Source organism: Schistocerca cancellata, chromosome 9 (genome assembly GCF_023864275.1).
Source record: "Schistocerca cancellata isolate TAMUIC-IGC-003103 chromosome 9, iqSchCanc2.1, whole genome shotgun sequence".
Classification (NCBI taxonomy): Eukaryota; Metazoa; Arthropoda; class Insecta; order Orthoptera; family Acrididae; genus Schistocerca; species Schistocerca cancellata.
Window position 1 is genome coordinate 515,042,854 of NC_064634.1, and position 20,597 is coordinate 515,063,450.

General features: G+C 38.4%; 1 protein-coding gene across 3 annotated transcripts in view; it reads left to right on the forward strand.

Moving 5' to 3' along the window:
* Positions 1-20,597, forward strand: part of LOC126100698 (putative fatty acyl-CoA reductase CG8306) — a 225,221-nt gene that overhangs the window by 132,461 nt on the left and 72,163 nt on the right. The window contains exons 1-5 of one of the 3 annotated variants that reach the window (XM_049911313.1): positions 181-335; positions 1,049-1,301; positions 6,925-7,176; positions 10,795-10,940; positions 11,061-11,170. In XM_049911313.1, the coding sequence (XP_049767270.1) occupies positions 1,098-1,301; positions 6,925-7,176; positions 10,795-10,940; positions 11,061-11,170 (712 nt within the window). In that variant the 5' untranslated portion in view covers positions 181-335; positions 1,049-1,097. Of the gene's footprint in view, positions 1-180; positions 336-468; positions 599-1,048; positions 1,302-6,924; positions 7,177-10,794; positions 10,941-11,060; positions 11,171-20,597 lie in introns of those variants that run through there. The other 2 variants (XM_049911315.1, XM_049911314.1) reach the window with 2 other exon arrangements.

A 20,597-nucleotide genomic window follows, 5' to 3' on the forward strand; every position in this document is an offset into this window, starting at 1 on the left:
GAACTAAGAATATAGATGAAAATGTTTCATAATTTAATTTGTATTTTCTGGAATAAAGTACAAGGAACAATAAAATTAATACAGCAAAGAATAACTTCTAAAGATAAATGTAAGGGTGTTAAAATAAGAGCTTCATCTTATTTGTGGAAAGTTTGCCGCTGTTAAGGAATTTTCAGAAAAGTTGTGTTGGCTACCCTGGTTGTTTATGTGTTTTCTTGTTCCGTCAACAGTGTGTAAGCTGCCGGTTAGGGGGTGAACTGGTTGATTGTCCAACTTTTTTGAAACGGTGGACACGACGCGTTGGTTCATTCAGTTTGCATATTTAGAGTAAGACAGTAAGTATTGGTAGTACTTTGGAGTTTTGAATTACTCACAGTGCAGCGGTGTCGCATCCAATGCTTTGACGAACTTTCGTATTTCGTTTACTTGACACATGTGGCACGTTTTTAGAACGTACTCTTCAGTGACTGATTTTGTCGCCTCTGTCTTTACGTTCAGTGGAGTACTTGCGCACAAATACTGTGACAATCTCGAAAAACAAGCTAGTATTTCTGCCTTGCTGCTGCTTTTGTGTGACGCTATTTTGTAAGCCGTTACGGTAAGTGTAACCGTAGATACTTCTTGTTGTTCCCTAAAACTCGTTAATTGAATTGCCTTTTAAAAATAACATCGGATAGTTAAGAATTTGCTCACGAGCACTGTAAAACTGTTTTTCGAAGAACGCTCATATTTATGTTCTGTATACTTTAAAGTAGGACCATGGTTAACAAGAGATTCTCTTTTTGATGCCGATGTTGTTTCAGAGGGATTGAGAAAAGTGTCGTAGTGAATTAGAAGCGAGACTTGTTAAGGAAGACCTAGTTTCAAATCTTCGTCCAGCCATCTAGATTTACTATTTCCGTGGCGTCCCTTGTTCGCCTTTCCTTCTTGTTTAATATGCGACATTCGGCACGTTGGCTGCACAGATTTAAAGATTACTGCCTGTCCGTAACACGATGTTTGTTTACGTATTTTTATGTTGATGCTAAAAATTCCATTTCTCTTACAGGACTGGTGACTTTTTTCCTCCTATCTCTTCAACATAACTGTTCCTGATCATGGCTGGTGAGGGCAGTAACTCACCAATATTGGATTTCCTTCGCGGGAAAAAGATATTCTTGACTGGGGGCACTGGTTTTGTAGGTGTTGCCCTCATAGAAAAACTCCTTCGCACAACTGAAGTCGATACTATTTACCTTCTGATGAGACCGAAAAAGGGCAAGCAGATAGCAGAAAGACTCCAGGAACTTGAAAAAAATTCTGTAAGTATTGTGGGTAGAAATATTCTACAGTGTTAAAATTGGCCATAGGGAAAAGTTTTCTCTTATGTTTATATTAATAAGACATGTATGAGAAAAAAATGAAGTATTGCTTAAATATAAGGCTTCATTTTATATAATGTGTGTTGCTTTTATTGTCTTTTATCTGAATACTGAACATTTTTGTAGAATCTTTCAAAACATTTTAAGCTATGAGAAAGGTTTAGCTGAGCTGTGCTTGCCAGTAATTCACTTGATAAAGTTTTTTCATGCAGATATCCATGGTTTTCCTGAATTCAGTAACAGTAATTATTATTATTTCAGAACACAAAGGCAGCCAACCGCTTCCTTTATAATCATACCATTAACTTACTGCGATTTGTGCTGAGGACATAAATATCTTGTGAAGCGGTTCTTTATAATGTTTCTGCTTCTCAGTGAAATTAATCTGCAAAATCTTGTAACACTGAAATTTTTTTCTGAGTTTGGCTTTCAGTCGTTGAAGTGTCAGATGCACTGTTACTGGAAGAATAAACAGGGTGAGTCAGGAGGAGACGTACAGGTCTTGAAGGGTGATAGTATCAGTGATTCTGAACAAAAAAATTCATATTAACATGTGCCTTATTGCGAATGGTTTTTTGAGCTAGAGCACATGTAGTATCACTTTTGTACGATTTCTTGAATTACTCAATCCGCACCCTCCAGTGAAAACATGTTGCTGTGCAAAATCAAACTACATTCAGTTTCCTACAAAAACAGGACCTGTTCATGTTTCTCAAGGACTTAAATTTGCCCAAAGACAGCATGAGGATACTGACAATCTAGTGCTATGCACATGTGCTGTAGCTAGGTGCTCTTTGTAGCCCAATTTGAAGTAGTTTCACGGCCTGATAGAATACAAGTGTCCTTATAAAACTGTTCGTCTAAGCTTCCTCTACACTACTGCTGTACGCTGTGAACAATAACAATGTTGGAATAACACAGAAAATAAGTAGGCTTAACAAAGTAGGCCTATTATTACACATATTCTGTCAGAAACGATTGACAAAAAGTTCATATGAACTTTTTTTGTTCAGGATCACTGATACTATCACCCCTCAAGGCCTGTACCTTTCCGCCTGACTCGCCCTGTGTATCATTTAAATAAAATCCATGACTCTCATATGTAGTAAAGCTACCGTTGTTGGCAATTGTATTACATATGACGTGTTCACACACTCGAGAGGATTTTATTGAAATGGGTCCTGGCCACAAACTGTTTGCTTTAATATTATGGTGTGCAGTTGTCCCAGAGTGTCAAAATAGTGTCATGAAACATAAGTTACTTTTGGGTATCCTCAGTTAAGATGTACATTTAAAGTGTCTGGCTGCCACATAATGAAGTGTGGAGGAAAGTAAAATTTTTCGCAACATAGAAGCTAACAGATCATGAATTCAGGAAGGCTGTGAGGGACACATGTGTATTCAGGGGATTCTTTTATGACACTGATCATTATTTAATCTGCAGTGAAATTGGGATTGTGAGGCCGAAAGTGCAGGAGGTCAGGTCCATATGTAGGAAGATAAGAGTGGAGAAACTTCAGGATAAGGAAATCAGGCACAAGTACATAACAGCGATCTCAGAAAGGTACCAGTTAGTTGAATGTAGTCAATTACAGTCATTGGAAAAGGAATGGACAAGGTACATGGACACAGTACTAGAAGTGGCTAAAGAATGTCTTGGAACAGTAGTGTGTAAAAGTAGGACGAAGCAAACAGCTTGGTGGAATGATACAGTCAAGGCAGCCTGTAAAAGGAAAAAGAAGGCGTATCAAAAATGGCTACATACCAGAACCCAGGTAGACAGAGAAAGTTATGTTGAAGAAAGAAACAAAGCCAAACAGATAATTGCAGCATCCAAGAAGAAATCGTGGGAAGACTTTGGAAACAGGTTGGAGACTATGGGTCAAGCTGCTGGAAAATCATTCTGGAGTGTAATTAGCAGTCTTCGAAAGGGAGGTAAGAAGGAAATGACAAGCATTTTGGACAGGTCAGGAAAACTGCTGGTGAATCCTGTGGATGCCTTGGGCAGATGGAGGGAATATTTTGAAGAGTTGCTCAATGTAGGTGAAAATACGATCAGTAATGTTTCAGATTTCGAGGTAGAATGGGATAGGAATGATGATGGAAATAGGATCACATTTGAGGAAGTGGAAAAAATGGTCAATAGATTGCAGTGCAATAAAGCGGCTGGGGTGGATGAAATTAAGTCGGAACTCATCAAATATAGTGGAATGTCAGGTCTTAAATGGCTACACAGGATAATTGAAATGGCCTGGGAGTCGGGACAGGTTCCATCAGACTGGACAAAAGCAGTAATCACACCAATCTTTAAACATGGAAACAGAAAAGATTGTAACAACTACAGAGGTATCTATTTAATCAGTGTTGTGGGTAAAATCTTCTCAGGTATTGTTGAAAGGAAAGTGCGAGTATTAGTTGAGGACCAATTGGATGAAAATCAGTGTGGGTTTAGGCCTCTTAGAGGTTGTCAGGATCAGATCTTTAGCTTACGGCAAATAATGGAGAAGTGTTACGAGTGGAACATAGAATTGTATCTATGCTTTATAGATCTAGAAAAGGCATATGACCGGGTTCCTAGGAGGAAGTTATTGTCTGTTCTACTAGATTATGGAATAGGAGGCAAACTTTTGCAAGCAATTAAAGGTCTTTACATTGATAGTCAGGCAGCAGTTAGAGTTGACGGTAAATTGAGTTCATGGTTCAGAGTAGTTTCAGGGGTAAGACAAGGCTGCAACCTGTCTCCACTGTTGTTCATATTATTTATGGATCATATGTTGAAAACAATAGACTGGCTGGGTGAGATTAAGATATGTGAACACAAAATAAGCAGTCTTGCATATGCGGATGATTGAAAGTTTGCAAAGTAATATTTCAGAGCTAGATCAGAAATGTAAGGACTATGGTATGAAGATTAGCATCTCCAAAATGAAAGTAATTTCAGTGGGAAAGAAATATAAACGGATTGAGTGCCAAATAGGAGGAACAAAGTTAGAACAGGTGGACGGTTTCAAGTACTTAGGATGCATATTCTCACAGGATGGCAACATAGTGAAAGAACTGGAAGCGAGGTGTAGCAAAGCTAATGCTGTGAGCGCTCAGCTACGATCTACTCTCTTCTGCAAGAAGGAAGTCAGTACCAAGACTAAGTTATCTGTGCACCGTTCGATCTTTTGACCAACTTTGTTGTATGGGAGCGAAAGCTGGGTGGATTCAGGTTACCTTACCAACAAGGATGAGGTTACGGATATGAAAGTAGCTAGGATGATTGCAGGTACTAGTAGATGGGAACAATGGCAAGAGGGTGTCCACAATGAGGATATCAAAGAAAAACTGGGAATGAACTCTACAGATGTAGCAGTCAGGGCGAACAGGCTTAGATGGTAGGGTCATGTTACACGCATGGGGGAAGCAAGGTTACCCTAGAGACTCATGGATTCAGCAGTAGAGGGTAGTAGGAGTCGGGGCAGACCGAGGAGAAGGTACCTGGATTCGGTTAAGAATGATTTTGAAGTAATAGGTTTAACATCAGAAGAGGCACCAATGTTAGCACTGAATAGGGGATCGTGGAGGAACTGTATAAGGGGGGCTATGCTCCAGACTGAACACTGAAAGGCATAATCAGTCTTAAATGATGATGATGATGATGATGATGATGATGATGATGATGATAGAAGCTAATTGATGTAAGAAATTAAATGCAGCCCTATATTAATTTGATTATATTGATTCCTCATAAGGTAAGCTGTAGTGTGTGCCAAGATTTATGACAAGATAATTTTCAGCTCCCATTCAGAAGATTCAGTATCCAGACAGGGTAGGCCGACTGAAGTCTACTAACAGATTTTGACAGGTTGATCAAGGCCTCTTTCTCAGAATTTTTCCAGCAGAGACTACTGCTCTGCTGCTCTCCAGTGGACCATTGTGGAGCAGTTAATTCTGCTTGTCACCTCAGTCACCTGTGTGACTCTTGTTTCATAAGAATATCCACAGACTACAGATGTGCGTAGAATAGAATGTGTTGTACATAAAGTGTCATAAACTAGTGTCAATAAGTTTACAGTACTAGCTAATGACAAGATTTTTGAATGTCATCTTGCTTCTTTAGTTCTACACTTGGTTTATGGCAACAGTAAGACACCATTTTATGTAAGGCAATGGAAACAAAAATTTAAAAAAGAATAATGCAGTAATTCATTTATACCTTCAACATTTTCTGTAGAGCCCATCAAGAAGCAGGGATTAAAACAAGTCACAATACACATTAACATAAGATGAGGACAGAGAAACATATGTTTACTGTATCAACAGCACTGGTATTCACACTTACATTGTCGAAATTAAGTCGAGTGAATTACTAAGAAAGCTGTTACATTGAAGGGGGGGGGGGGGGGGGGAAGAAAGAAAAATAGCTGCTGCCGCCTCAGTTTTACTGTGTACCGTTTCATAATAAACATATCTGGTTGTCATGAAGCTAACAAAACTTTTCTGTTTCTGAATCCAGATATTCATATAATTTGTGGGAGGAGTGGGCAACAAGGTATGTGTATAATTTTCTTTTGAATTTGTAGGTTTTCCCAATTTCTTGATTTGTTAGATGGGGACTTGTTGACTATCTTACAATAACTGTATGTAACTTCATTCTGGACACTGGGCAAGCAGGCAGAGTCTACTCAGTAATTATTTTTGTGACTTATATTGTGACTGCATATATCACAGTACAAATGCTGATGCGCCACAGCTGATACAGGTCTCCACTGGAGTGCACTTGCTAACTGGAACAAAAATTGTGGATTAGCTGCTGTGTTATCATGATGGAATGCAGAGCAGTATGTTATGATTCTTGAAAACTGTAGGTCTGTCTGTGGTGTGTCATTGTAAAGCCTTTCATGATCATGGAGATGTACTTTTTAAACATCTCCTGTAAAGGAACTGTGTTGTTATTACTACTCGTGAGTATCCCACTGTTGCCAGTTTGAACCTGTCCCAAGAGAACATTTGTCTGTGTGGCCAGCAGTGACATATTTTCAAAAAGTACATACATTTTGTGTCAGAGTGTGTAAAATTACTATTACGTTGTGCATTGACAACAGATTTCTGAAATCCTTCGGGGATGTGGAGATCAGACATGCAATCCTTAATGGTTGGAACTCTTCAGATATCTTCTGATAAAGGATGTGAGATTTGAGTGACTGACACAGGTCTGCACTGGAACTGTATCAGTGCAATATAGTCACAAAAGTAACTAGAACTGAACATTGAATGAGTTGTTGTGTAACTTAGAATGATTTACCAGAGGTTGAGTACACTCTAAATCGATACACTTGGCACACGACCATGACCAATGCCCCAAGTTTTGTCAGCAAAATTGACTTATTCTGCTGATGCTATATTTGGTCATAATGTAGTCTATATAGTGGGCTAACACTATAGTCCACACAGTGATTGGGCCCAATTCATTGAGACAGCAACTCAGTCAGCAGTTCTGCCAGAAATTGTGGCTGTGTGCACTTTGTCATGTCACTAACTCAACCGGTTCTGCATCTGACTATTGCTTTTTCTGCAGGGATTTGAACGCCTCGTGAAGGAGTGCCCCGAGAAACCTTTTGCACGGTTGAAGGCTGTGGCCGGAGACGTCTCGGAGGAAGGCCTGGGTCTGCTGCCAGAGGATAGGCAGATGCTGACACGGGAGGTGCAGCTGGTATTTCACTCGGCCGCGACCCTCGACTTCGAGTCGCCTCTCAAGCCGACAGTGGCCACAAACCTGCTCGGCACTAGGCGCGTCATCGAACTGTGCCGAGAGATGAGCAAGCTCGAGGTGAGCGAGTAATTTGCTGACTTTCTCTGGGAGGAAAATATTGAGTTGACATCTTAATAGGACAGATCTCACTGTGGTTAGTGACTTGTCAATGAAATATATTTCGTACTAAGTACCATGTCTGTTTTTCATTCTTCATTTAACCTTTGTGGAGCATATCGTCCGGGAGATGCATTATTGGTACTGACAGTTCAGTAGCATTGTTCCATTGCCTGGTGAACGCAGGTAGCCAGCCAACATTGGACTGTACTCGAGCAGGCAGCAGGAGCCACGTTGCCTCTCTGGAAATCTGATGCATGCTTCAGAACATACCGTTGAGTGTCTTGCATGAAACTGGTGCTGTCGTTTGCTCATTTGTGTTAATAGTGCAGTTTGTAGTTTATTTTACTTTTGTTGTTGTTAGTGTTTATTTGCTCATGTTTCTTTTTAAACAATATCCAGTGCAACGAGTAGTGCCAGCCAAATTGTGAAGTGAAAGAAAGAAAAGTGTCCTACCCAGCCGAGCCCTGCGAATTCGTGTGTTCTGTGTGGGACTACTTTGAGAAAGAAAAGGAAAAGATTGATCCCTTATTTCCTGTTTCTCAGGTTGTTAAGAGGAGTGCAGCAGCATTGAAAATAAGCAAGAACACTGTTGTAACAATAGGGAAAGAACAGTGCGGTATAGGCTGTGGTGAGAGTGGCACAAAAAGGCTGCACACACTAAGAAGCACGTGATAGCTGTAGAGGGTTTCCAGAAAGACACTATTTGTCATCATATATATAGCTATTATAATAAGAGAAGGTAACATCCCACTCTATCCAAATTACTCGTGTCACTTCAGAAAGATAATATTTTTGAAGCGAGCAAATTTTCTTTACATATAGTGCTGAAAGGCATAGCCTTCAGCTATTCAGTGTTTAACAGATGCAAAATATTGATGGAAAGGGCAGCTGTAGTCACATTTCTATGCAGAATCATGGGTGTGAGATTCGAAAATATAGTGTGGCTAGATGAAATGTGGGTTAATGCCAGTCATTCTTTGTGTAGAGGCTTGAGTGATGGATCACCTGAGGGGGTCATGGCAGTGCCTGTTGGAAAAGGAGGGCGAATTATTGCAGTAAATGAGGATACTTTGGACAATTTCTGTTAACTGCTTATTAATGTTTCATACAAAAAAGACAGGTGATTACCACAAAGAGATGAACAGTGTGGTTTTTCAAAAATGATTTGAAACATTGCTTATGACAAATCTGACAAGTCCATCAGTGATAGAGGTGGACAATGCCCCATATCATTCCATTGTTCATGACAGGACACCAACTGTGGAAATGAAACAAGAAGAATTATTCAGTGGCTCAAATGACAAAAAGTGGATTTCAGAGAAGATTGAAGAAGGCAGAATTACTTGAAATTGTAGTACAAAAGGAACCACAATTTCCAACATATGTAATTGATGAGATTTCTAAAAGGTACGGGCATGAAAGTGTTAGGCTTCCTCCATACCATTGCCATGTCAGTGCCATTGAAGGGGTATGGGTGCAAATAAAAAATTATGTTGCTGCAGACAGTAAAAAATTCACGATCTCTGAAGTTGAAAATCTTCTTGTCGTTGCTGTCAATAAATTGACAAGCAAGACGTAGACAAAAATTTTGAACAGTACTGAACATGTCAACAGTGTCAGCCAAAAATGAAGACACTGTGGAAGAATGCGTAGAAAATTTAATTATGCAACTGGGAAAGAGCATTGAACAGTACTGAAGAAGACAATTTTAAATCAGATTCTGACAGTAATGAGAGTGGCGTTTTCCCATTAGCATAACACTACCACACCAGAGTGTGTAAGGAGTGAGCATGCCTTTGGCATATTGTCATATAATCTTCAGATTATAACCATTAATATAGTGCTAAATTATTCAGTCATTTGTTGTGTAACTAATTAATATTGTTAATATTTAGTAGTCATTTATTTTGCGAAGTTTAACAAGAACTTTGATATTTCACATATATTGCTATTTCATATATATTTACAAATATCATTGGAAAAGTTCTTGTAGAATCTAATTACTTTGGGATTAAAGAAGACCACTTACTGAGAAACAGAAGCATTGTTATCAATAGCCACACATGAAAGAAAGAAAGAAAGCTAGTAAGTTTCTCTTTATTTTTTGCTGTCTTTTGCGTGCGCCTGTCGACAATTCAACGCTTCTGTTTTTCAACACATTTACAGGTTAATTTTTAAATCTATCAGAGTAAAGCACTTGACCTCATCTTCATACAAATCTTTTAAAAATTCATTAGCAACATGGATCAGACAGTTCCCTACAGTGTCATATTGTTTATTCCTGCACACCACAGTCACACACAGCACTCTTCCAATAACCACATATCAAAATGTGGCCACATCTCCCTTGTGATGTAGTTGAGTTTTGACTACCCACAACAGGGAAGGTTACCATCACTGTTGGGTTATGAATTGGGTAGACATTCTGGAGTGGGTATTCATTCCAGTGTTCTGTCAATTTTTCAGTAACGTAGAAAAATTTTTGACCCAAAGGTCGACCCAGTTTGGCTTGCTGGACTTCAGGTGTAAAGCTGGTGGAATTTAAAAAGTGCTGATTACACCAGAATTTTTATGGGACTCTGTCTTAAGAATTTACACCTTCCTTTTGAGATGAGGTGTAGCAATATTGGATAGAACAGACAACCACTGGGTGAAAGTAGATATGACAGTGCCAGCTACCCTCCTTATGTCCTCGTTTAGCCATACACCTGCCTTTGTTATATTTTTGCTGGTTTGCCATGCAGTGCTACAATATCGAGAATCTGAGCACAAAAGTGAAATTGTATCATTGCATAGTTACATCCAGCTATTTTGGGTGGGGTGGATTTATTCTTGAGCTAAGCTTCTTTGACAGTTTCACACACTGCTGCTTAAATGACAGTGTCAGATTGAGGGTGAAATCCTGATATTTAGAGAAGTAGTTGTGGGAAATTTTAACCCATCAAATAGCATGTATAACCTGCTGTGTGCCTCTTTATTATGGAAGTGTGATGCTGCGACCTCTGTTTTGCTTGACTTTGGTGGGAGTCTCCACTTGCAAAAGTACTCATTCAGTATGTTGAGATCAGTGGAGTGTACACTCTCAATCCTTGAAATCTTTACCCTGATATTTTAATACCATGTCATGTGCTTACTGATTAGTAGCTGGCACACCATTGACATAAATAGTAAGCAGATGTAAAAGCAGGATTGATTACTGATATGGCACTAAAACTCAACAGCTTGAAAACACTTCAGTAGAGACACATCATCTCAAAATTTCAGTGTTCATGACTGCAGTTTCTGGAGAGCCATCTGCATACTGTACTTAAACCTAGTGCAGAGCAGATGGTGACAGTTTATTGCAATGCCAACATAAATATGCTTGTTTGTGTAGTCCACAAGATTAGGCAAAAGACTTCAAATTTTGTTCTAAGAGCAAAAATATTACTGATGTTGATGCAGTGGAGTGAAATAAACAAAATTTTGCTGTGGTACTAAGCATTGATTAGAAATGTATTTCATGCTATAATTATAATAATTTTGTTGATTTTTTCCCCTGAAGTTATATAAATTCATAAATGTAATTTGTTTCAGGCTATGGTTCATGTTTCTAGTGCGTATGTGAACAGTGATAAAAAGAAAGTGGAAGAAATTCTGTATGATCCTCCAGCTGATGTTGAAAAAGTAATAAATATTGCAACTACTCTTAATGATGAAGCAGTAGAGGCTATGACTCCAAAGTAAGTAACATATCTCTGGCATTTTATTCTGAAGGAAGTTATTATAAGAAAAGCTCAAAAACTATGGAACTATTGGTGTATTAAAATTTTGCGGAATACAGAGCTATTTCTTGTTAACAGGTTACTAGGGGAACTTCCTAATGCGTATGCACTGACAAAGAATTTAGCAGAACATGAGGTATCAAAAGCAGTTCAGTATTTCCCTGTTGCCATAGTGCGTCCCAGTATGAGTGAGTACAGACTTTACATCATATATTTTCTGAATGTGCCATTCCTTTACTAAATCAACGACAAATTTTTTAATGCATTAATGGTGTAAAAACAAAAGCATGTATAGAAGTTACTCCATATTGGCCAGATGGTTCCGTTCTCTGTTTTAGTGCCAAGCAGTTAATTTTATTTTGTTCAATTCAGTACAACTAAAAAGGCAAAAATATCTGCCTATAGCTTACACCTGTGCTCGTCTATTCTTCAGAATAAATGTTTCATTGGACTGTGTTGTGTGTCACCACTTACTGATGTCAAGTTCAATGAATCCTGTTTCCTGGCATAGAACTGCTTCTAATGACAATGATTCTTTTATCATAAGGTCCATCCTTGCTTCTGTTCCAGCTTTTGGTTGCAATTGATGCTCTAACATATCTGTGTCGAGGTAACGGAGGTAGATGTTATTAAAATGAATTAATTCTCAATTTGTGTCACTATTGATAGCCGACAAATCGAAAGTTTGTGCCACAAAAATCTCTTTCTTTTGTGTCTGTATGTGAAATACTGAATGCAAAATATGACTTAATTTTTGTGTAAAATTTATTGGTTGTTTTCTGTGTAGTACTGTGTGTTTTACTATTAGATGATCTGAAATTTACACAGCCTGGGCTTATTGCATAGCAGGAGTACAGACACAGTCGTGTAACTAGATTCTTTTTTGATGAGTAGTGATCCAAGTTTTAATTATCACATCAAAAAAATTATGTTTTTTAAATTGTTTACAGGTTTGTATGCGGCCTTGGTTCACTTTGAAACCCATGAGCCAAAGTACCGTAGCACACCACTAGACCAGGAAAACCAAAGTGACGCATCCCATTAATAAAGTGGAGCTCAGTCGTGCCATTTTATTTTCCCGCATCTGGTGGTGTGCTCTGGTACTTTGGCTCAGAAATTTCAAAGTGAACCAAGGATGCAGACATAAACCTGCAAACAGCAAAAAAAAAAAAAAAAAAAAAAAAAAAAAAAATTAATTATATAACTTTATTTTTTATTTATTTATTTTTTGGGTAATAATTAAAACTGTATCACTACCCCTTGTATTGTATTTCTCAGACTCGGGTGATATACTATTACCAAATCATCATCAGATGTTCTGTTTAACACTTTGAAGTCAACCCACTTAGGAGAATAGCAGGTCAAGGAAGCCAGCTGTTATGGCATTACGTAACGCTCAAGCGTCTGTGTATAAATTACGCCAACCACACATAAAATTGTCTTGAACCATTCTATTGTCGTTTTACAATTGTGGACCCATACCTATTCCATTTTCATTGCCTCTGCTAACACGGTAATAAGCTGTGTTGTGTCATATGCCCAAATGAGCAGATGTAATATAAAACAAACTGCGAACAACATGAGAAAAAATTACTATCTGTGCAAGAAAATGACCCACATTACAAATTACCAGCACAGTCTCATAATGAGGTAGTTCTCTGAGATGGGGATAAAATAAGTCGTTGGCTGGGATTTGATGCAGCTGCGCTGTTTAGTGCTTCAAGTGGGTCATTACTGTGTGGTAACACTTGTATGAGGCAACAGAGTGATATAGTGAATGTTTAGTTTATTATTTTTTAATTAAACAGTGCTTTAGCTCATGTAATGGGAGTTTATTACGTAGTTGTTGAATCAGGCTATGGTTAAATTCTGATTTTGATCATACATTTTTAGCTTGGTGACATAAACGTAGCTATTCTTTACATGTGTACAAAGTGTGCTGTGTGCCTGCTCGTGGTACAAAAAATGATGTGCCTGCTCAATGGGTAAAATTTTACTATCAAGTTTGTATTTCATATATCTGAAAAAGTAATACTTCTAAAAAAGACCAAGCTTCAAGATTTGTTTTTCTTATTTATAGAAGTTCTCTGATAGGTTACCTATTTTAAAATATTGGTATAACTATCGGAGAGGGAGGGCAAGTGTGATGTTAGTTATTGCGCAATTCCGTGTAGCTGCCTTTTGTATGGAAAAGTCTGAAGTATTATTGCATGCAGAGAAGTGTGTTGCAATCAGGGCAATACCTATTTGCTTCTTTCCTGCGTGCTTAGACAGTAAAACGTCTCATCTTCTTCACACACACTGTGGAAACCCATGTTGAATGCTGCTTTGTCATGAGATTCGTCTCTGAAAAAAGTGAGATTCAGACAAATAAAATTGAAGTAAATTGTCATTGCAATAGCAGTATTTGTAGAAACAATTTAAACGGTGAAAAAATATAGCAGACTGCAGCGTACTTGAGTATGAATTTTCTGCAGACAATTCCCTTTCAGATTATTCTCCCTTCAATCTAGAATCATTGAATTATTCCTCTTGAGCTTCCAAAATTTCTTCTTAACTCCCCAGATGACATATTTGCTAAGAAATTCCAGCTAACTACAAAACCTAACAGGTAAACACATGAAACTTGACAGTGTGAGCACACTTTTGCTCAGTCAGTCATGACAGCAGTTCCTAAGTTTTAGTTTCTTTCAAAATAATTTTATAGAAATTGGAAACAGAAGGTAGCACCAGTCAAATGGCAGGTAGTGGGACATCCGTATGTTGTTCTCATACAAAAGGAGTTCAGTTTGAATGATAGGAACCTTGCGTGGAAAAACTCACAGCCAATGATATAGTCAGGTGTGGCCTTTTAAGCACAACATTGTGGCCAGAGTTGCGCTCAGGCTGGATCATAAAGTTATTTAGACGAAATGAAAAATGAGGCAGTAAAATACTAAGAAACTGAATTACAAAGTAAACTAACAGCTATAAACAACTATATACACTTGAGTTCAATATGTAGTAACTCTTTCTCTTGGTGTGTTCAGTTGACAAGCAACTATTTGGTGAATTCAAACATGTATAATTGTATGCAGATGCTAGTTTGATTTGCAATTTAGTTTCTAGCATTTTACTATCACATTTTCTCCTTGTTCCTTGTGCTTATTTCCTAAGAAGTGTAAGTCAGTTGTCATAATATTTAAACAATGGAAAATCTAGTATGGAATGATGACAGTATTGTGAAAAGGATGGATTGCTACTCATCATATAGCGCAGATGTTGTAGACAGGCACAACAAAAAGATTATAAACATCTTTACACACACACACACACACACACACACACACACACACACACACAAGCACTGTGACCACTGTCTCTGGCTGCCTCGGCAGCAGTCTTTCCTTTTCGTAATATTCTCCTCATAGTATTTTTGTGACTTGAGACTAAAAAAGATAAATAGTATTGTAATGTTGTACAGACACAGCATCAGAAGTAACACCAACCAAATTTTATTCTGCTTCAACATGAAGAGATCAACAATGGCATTGAATGAAGTGTAGAACAGTACAAAGTCTCGTAACTGTATAATACATTGATATACGGTCTTGTAGGTGAATATACAATAAGCAATAAACACAAGGGAGACAGAGGGCACATGGCACAACACTTGCTGCTCCATCTGTCTAGATGACGAGGCGACATCTCTAGGCCACCCGTGGAGGCACGTGTATTGTATGCTGTTTGATTATGTGTGCGAACACTGTAAGGTCACAACAACAATAAAAAAAATTTTGTCTGAAATTTCTTTGTAATTTACAAGCCATCACGTTCTGTTAGAAGTTCCTCAATTCTTATACCGAGGCACATGGAATGAATTACTAAGAAAGCACGATTTGTGCCTGTAGTGGCAGTATGTGACTCCTCTGACACTGTTATTGTCTTCATTACCTGTCTGTGGTGCTGTCTTAAGGAATTCATGAAATATTTGTACAATTTTTCCCCGTGTTGTTAGTAAATGAATCATCTTAACTGGTAAAGTGTGCTATCTACCATTTTCTTGTTTTCGTTGTATCTTCAGAAAAATAATATATGTAACTGGCACAGACATCTGCATAAATATATCCTTGGGGGTGGGGTCAGAAAGGCTCTAAAATTGGCGTTTTTTAACATAAATGAGTGGCTTGCTTAGACATTTCATGTCACGACAACGAAATGTTATAAGTGAAATGAAAAAACTCATTATATCATAGGGAATTGATGGTTACCCACTCTATTCTAGAAGTGTAAGAGTATTCTGTAATGAATAACAACTCTGGGTTCCAGGGAGGAGAGACAAGTGCCCCCTCCCTCTCCCCATCCCCCCTCTCCCTTGTGGATCAATATGGTAACAGTGTGGAGCATTTCTCTGAACTAAATGTTGTTGTTGTTGTTGTTAGAAGACTGGTTTGATGTAGCTCCTCATGCTACTTTATACTGTGCAAGCCTTCCTGTCTCCAAATAACTACTGTAACCTACATTCTTCCGAATTGCTTACTGTATTCATCTCTTGGCTCCCTCTGATTTTTACACCCCCCCCCCCCCTCCCCATCCAATCTTCAGCATTCTTCTATAGCACCACATTACATTTCAAAAGCTTCTGTTCTGTTCTTTAAACTGTTTACTATCCATGTTTCACTTCAATACATGGCTACATTGCATACAAATACTTGAGAAAAGACTTCCTAGTACTTAAATCTGTTCTTCAGAAATGTCTCTCTTGCCATTGTAGGCTTACATGTTATATTCTCTCTACTTCGGCCAGCATTAGTTATTTTGCTGGCCAAATAGCAAAACTCATCCACTACTTTATCTTGTTTCCTAAGCTAATTTCCTCAGCATCACCTGATACAGTTCAGCTAGAGTACATTATTCTTGTGTAGGTATTGTTGGTGTTTATCTTATATCCCCCTTTTGAGACATTATCCATTCTGTTCAAATGTTCTTCCAAATCATTTGCTGTCTCTGATGGAATCACATTTTTTAGCAAACCTTAAAGTTTTTATTTCTTCTCCATTCCTATTCCAAATTTTTCCTTGGTGTCCTTTACTTCTTGCTCAGTGCACACTTTGAATAGAATAACATAGGTAATAGGCTACAATCCTGTCTAAAAACAGAGTACAGTGAAATTAGTCAAATAGACAAGAATGTAACAACTAGGGGAAAAATGTATCTCTCTGAGTACAAAAAATGTAAATATATTCCTGTTTATTTAGAAGACTGTGTCTGAAATGTGAGATACCAGCTTGCCTCACTACCTTCCTCAGTTGTTTAAAAATTTTCCCAAAACTTTTGGCACGTAAACATATTCACACTTTTTTTATGGTGCAACTCACCTCAAACTCCTACAAGCTTCCCAAACTAGCCAGCTCATACCCATTAGTCCATCACCGTAAGTTGCTCATACCCATCCACTGCGTCACTCTTTCTCACTCATTTATCCCAACTCAGTGTCATTATATCTTTGTTTCTGTAGGGCATTGTCTCCTATGTCACATCCACAGTCACCTTTATTCTGTTCTATTACCACAGTATTCCATTTTCTCTTCATTCCTCTCCTGCCCCCCCTCCCCCCCTCCTCCCCTTGCCACTCCGGCTCTCTCTCTCTCTCTCTCTCTCTCTCTCTCTCTCTCTCTCTCTCTCTCTCTCTCCCTCTCACACACACACACACACACACACACACACACACACACACACAAACATGGCCATTGTCTCCTTCGCTTTTTCAATACCACAGTCACTGTTTGCTATATTCCAGTATTTATTACAGGATGTATATGACCTGGGAGATCTGGGAAAAAACTGGGAATTTTTTCATCTGGGGGAAACCCAGGGAATTTTTTAGAATTCCGGGAATTTTTCATTGTTTTAGTTTTCAGTTAAATTTTTGTAATTTTGACTGGTAAGAACCGGTACTCTAACAAAGGATATTACTGTATCCCACTATTGCAGAATAATACTGCAGCAATAAAACATGAGAGAAAAAAACAAAAAAAAAACTTAAGTTTCAAAGGAAATGTGCATATACAACAAAACACAGTACTCATACAAGCGTCTACCAACAGCAAAATGTGTTGAAGGCTTTAGAAAGATTATGCAATGCTGCGTAACAACAAATTGCCTCCATTGAGTGTGACATCACAACTGTTTACCTTAGATTCGTTTGAGCAGTTGCGAACGGGCCCGTGTACCTGCGCTGTTCAGTCATGTACGAGTAGTACCTTCACCCGCTTCTGGATACAGAAGTGTGGTTGTAAGCTGTACAAGCAGTAGCAGCAAACAGCCAGATGCTACCTGGAAAAATTTTACTAGTACGTCCAAGCTGCCAGATGCACACATGCACAGCAGGCCTGGATCTAGGGGACGGGAGGTGACGGGGCATTTGATATTGGTACTTCGTGAATTGTATTCTGTCGTGCTATAAAAATGACCATTTGTGCCAAAACAGTCTTGTTAATTTCGCACCAATTGTCATCTATTGTTTTGAAGCTGGTGTTTGCATTAGCTTATTTGTTATTTTTTACTGCTTAATTATTACACGTTTATCTATTCTGCTCGTAGTGGTCAACAAATTGTGCATAATTGGCAAGCAGTCTGTACTGGGGGCCGGTTTTTTGTGCTCCACCTTATATTATTTCACTGTGATCAGCCACATAATGCTACAGTTGGCTAAATGAGAGGTTTTGCAGAATCACAAAAATTACTTTTACAAGTGTGTGAGAATTCTGTAATGAATAAAAACTCTGTACTCCAGAGGGGAGGCAAGTGCCCCCTCATGGTGCCTTCCATCTTCAATCACCTATGCTACTGATTTTCAATTTTTCATAAGGACTATATACCACACACAATTGAAAGGTGAAAGAGTAAAGTGAATGGTTCCCAAAAAAAGTCATCAGCAGTGAACTAATTCCCAAGGATGAAAAAGTTTGCCCATCTCATATTATGACCCTGTACTGTAGACTAGTGACACCAAAACAATCTTCCTGTTGGGTATACAAATGATCCCAGGCCCAAGGGCTTGAGCCTACCCTTTTACCACCAATAGAATCAGAGGTAACAGCACGGGAAAATGCTGGTTTTATGCGCGGTGTTTTGGAGCATGTTAGGCAAGCATGCTGTTTGTCGCATGCATACCAATAGGCATCATCTACAGCAAGTGTAATAAATTTCGTTTAGACTTCATAAAAGCAGCATAATAAAAAATAATGTTGTTAAAAAGTGTTCTTTCAAGCACTGAATGACAGATTAATTGTATTATGCCTAAATAATATAAAAACTAACAAAGAACCCAATACATTGTGCCATATTGCCTCCAGTTATGGCTATTATTGCTTTATAGTTTACATACATAATTCTCAACTTGAGGCTCTTCAGAATATAGGGTACAAATCTAGTGGCAAAACTGCAGAAAGATTAAAATATATTTTGTTTCCCTTTTATTGGAATGTGTCTTATAAACTCAGTGCATTGCTGTGAAGATGTCATGTTAGAATAGCCTTCAAGACTGATAACATCTTGTCAGCTGCTTGTTCACGATATTAAAAATTTAAAAAATCAAATTTACAACTGCAGGCATTTATAAAATCTGCTGCACTCAATGCAAAACCTTTCATATCGGGCAAACACACAGAAACTTTAATGCTATGGTTGAGAGAGAGATCAAGCTTTGCTTCTCAGTTAATTTCGAAAGGACACAGTCACTTGTATTGTCCCGGGACAACCGGGAAATCCTGGAAATACCCGGGAATTTTTTCATCTGGGAGAAAACCAGGAAAATCCCTGGAATTTTTAATCGCTTCAGCTTTCAGTTAAATTAACTGGTAGGAATTGAGTCACTAGCATAGAATGTTACTGTATCCTGCTACCGGAGAATGATACTGCAGCAATAAAATATAAACGAGAGAAAAAAATAAAACTTTACTGGCAAAGGAAATGTGCCATTTAAAACAACAAAACACTGTGCACAGACAAGTGTCGGCAAACAGCAAAAATATGTCCAAACACTTAGGGCGAAGACTATGTAATACTTCGTAACAATAAACTGCTTTCTATGAGCGTGACGTCACAACTATTTACATAAGGTTCGTTTAACCAGTTGCCAGTGGGCTCATGTGCATGCGCAGTTGCCTCGCGTACGAGCAATACCTTCTCCTGCATCCCGCTACTTGAAGTGTGGCTGTTAGCTATATCAGCAGTAGCAGCCAAGCAGCCAGATGCTAAAGAGAAAAATTTTTCTCGCGCGCTCTATCTGCCAGATTCACGCAAGCGCGGGTTTGTCCGAGTTGTTGTGGGAAGGGGGTTAGTCTCCATTTGACCCGTGTTTGAGTTAAGTGATTTCGCTGTTTCCTCTTCGTTTACAGCTCCCACATCAAATGAAAACAATACGAATTTCTGTGGTCGGTAGCTATCAAGTGAATTAAAGTACATTCACGTACTTACGGAGGGCAGAAATATATTATTGGTTTCAGTTTTCTGATTTTATTTTATTTCCAAGTTATTAGCAGTCAATCATTAATCACCTTGCTGAACAATGAAGTTATTTTTGTCAGTTTGCTAAAGAAATTTGGCTTTATTAATTTTTCGGCTGAGGCAATCAATTTATTTGAAACGAAGTGTTTCACTCCACAGTATTGGCTAGTTCCAAGTGTTCGCTGAATTTAAAGTGCACGTTTTCATCTTCTGCCACGTATGGCATTATGCCATAATAAAGAACCAAGTATGACGTAGTACAGTACTGGTACTCTCAGAAAATTTACATCTCAAAAACCATACTAAAAAGCTTAATATCAGATGGGACCTACTTCATTGCAAATCCGGAAAAAACCAATGTGCGCTTCAAGCCGAATTTTGCATTTCAGTATGTCTACGAAATTCCGATACTTTTTGAGTATCCTCTGATGTCCTGTTTCTTTTCTGGCGTAATGTGAGCTTTCCTAGTGCTTTATAGATACGAACATGCAGGCTTCCTACACCACTGCAGCTGGGCATGCGCAATAACGCCTGTTTTCTGGCCCTCTCTGGCAGCTGCTAAATCGAACCTATTTCTAACAGTCTCGGGATAGTGCTGCAAACGGTGGTTCAAAAAGCATAACTTTCAAAGTAAATTTCTTTTTACACAAGATGAATCATGTTACATGTGAAAGTGGGATGAATTTCTTAAATCATAGTGTTTAAAACTGAACGCCTTGAGAAGCAGCCACTTAACAAGAATTTCGAGCTCAGAAGACCAGACATTTATGTCATTATTTTAAATTTACTGGCACATTTGTGTGCTGTTTCTTAAAGTATAACACTCGCAAAAAATAGCAATATTACATGTGAAAGCTTAGCTTCTCTTGTAGCTTATTAATCTTAGAGACCAATATCATATGTGAAAGCTTAGCAGTTCTTGTAGTTATACTCTATATATTAATGTAAACCACTAACTTTTCCTCTTTGTGTGTTTGCACTACGTAATCTTGCTATTGGCTGACTATAACACTTGTCCTGTGCTCTGAATATTTGCTGTCATCGGCTGGCGAAATCACGTGCCGTGAGATACGACTGGCTTACAAAAGGACTTCGCAATCTCGATTTCAACGCTCTCGAAACTAA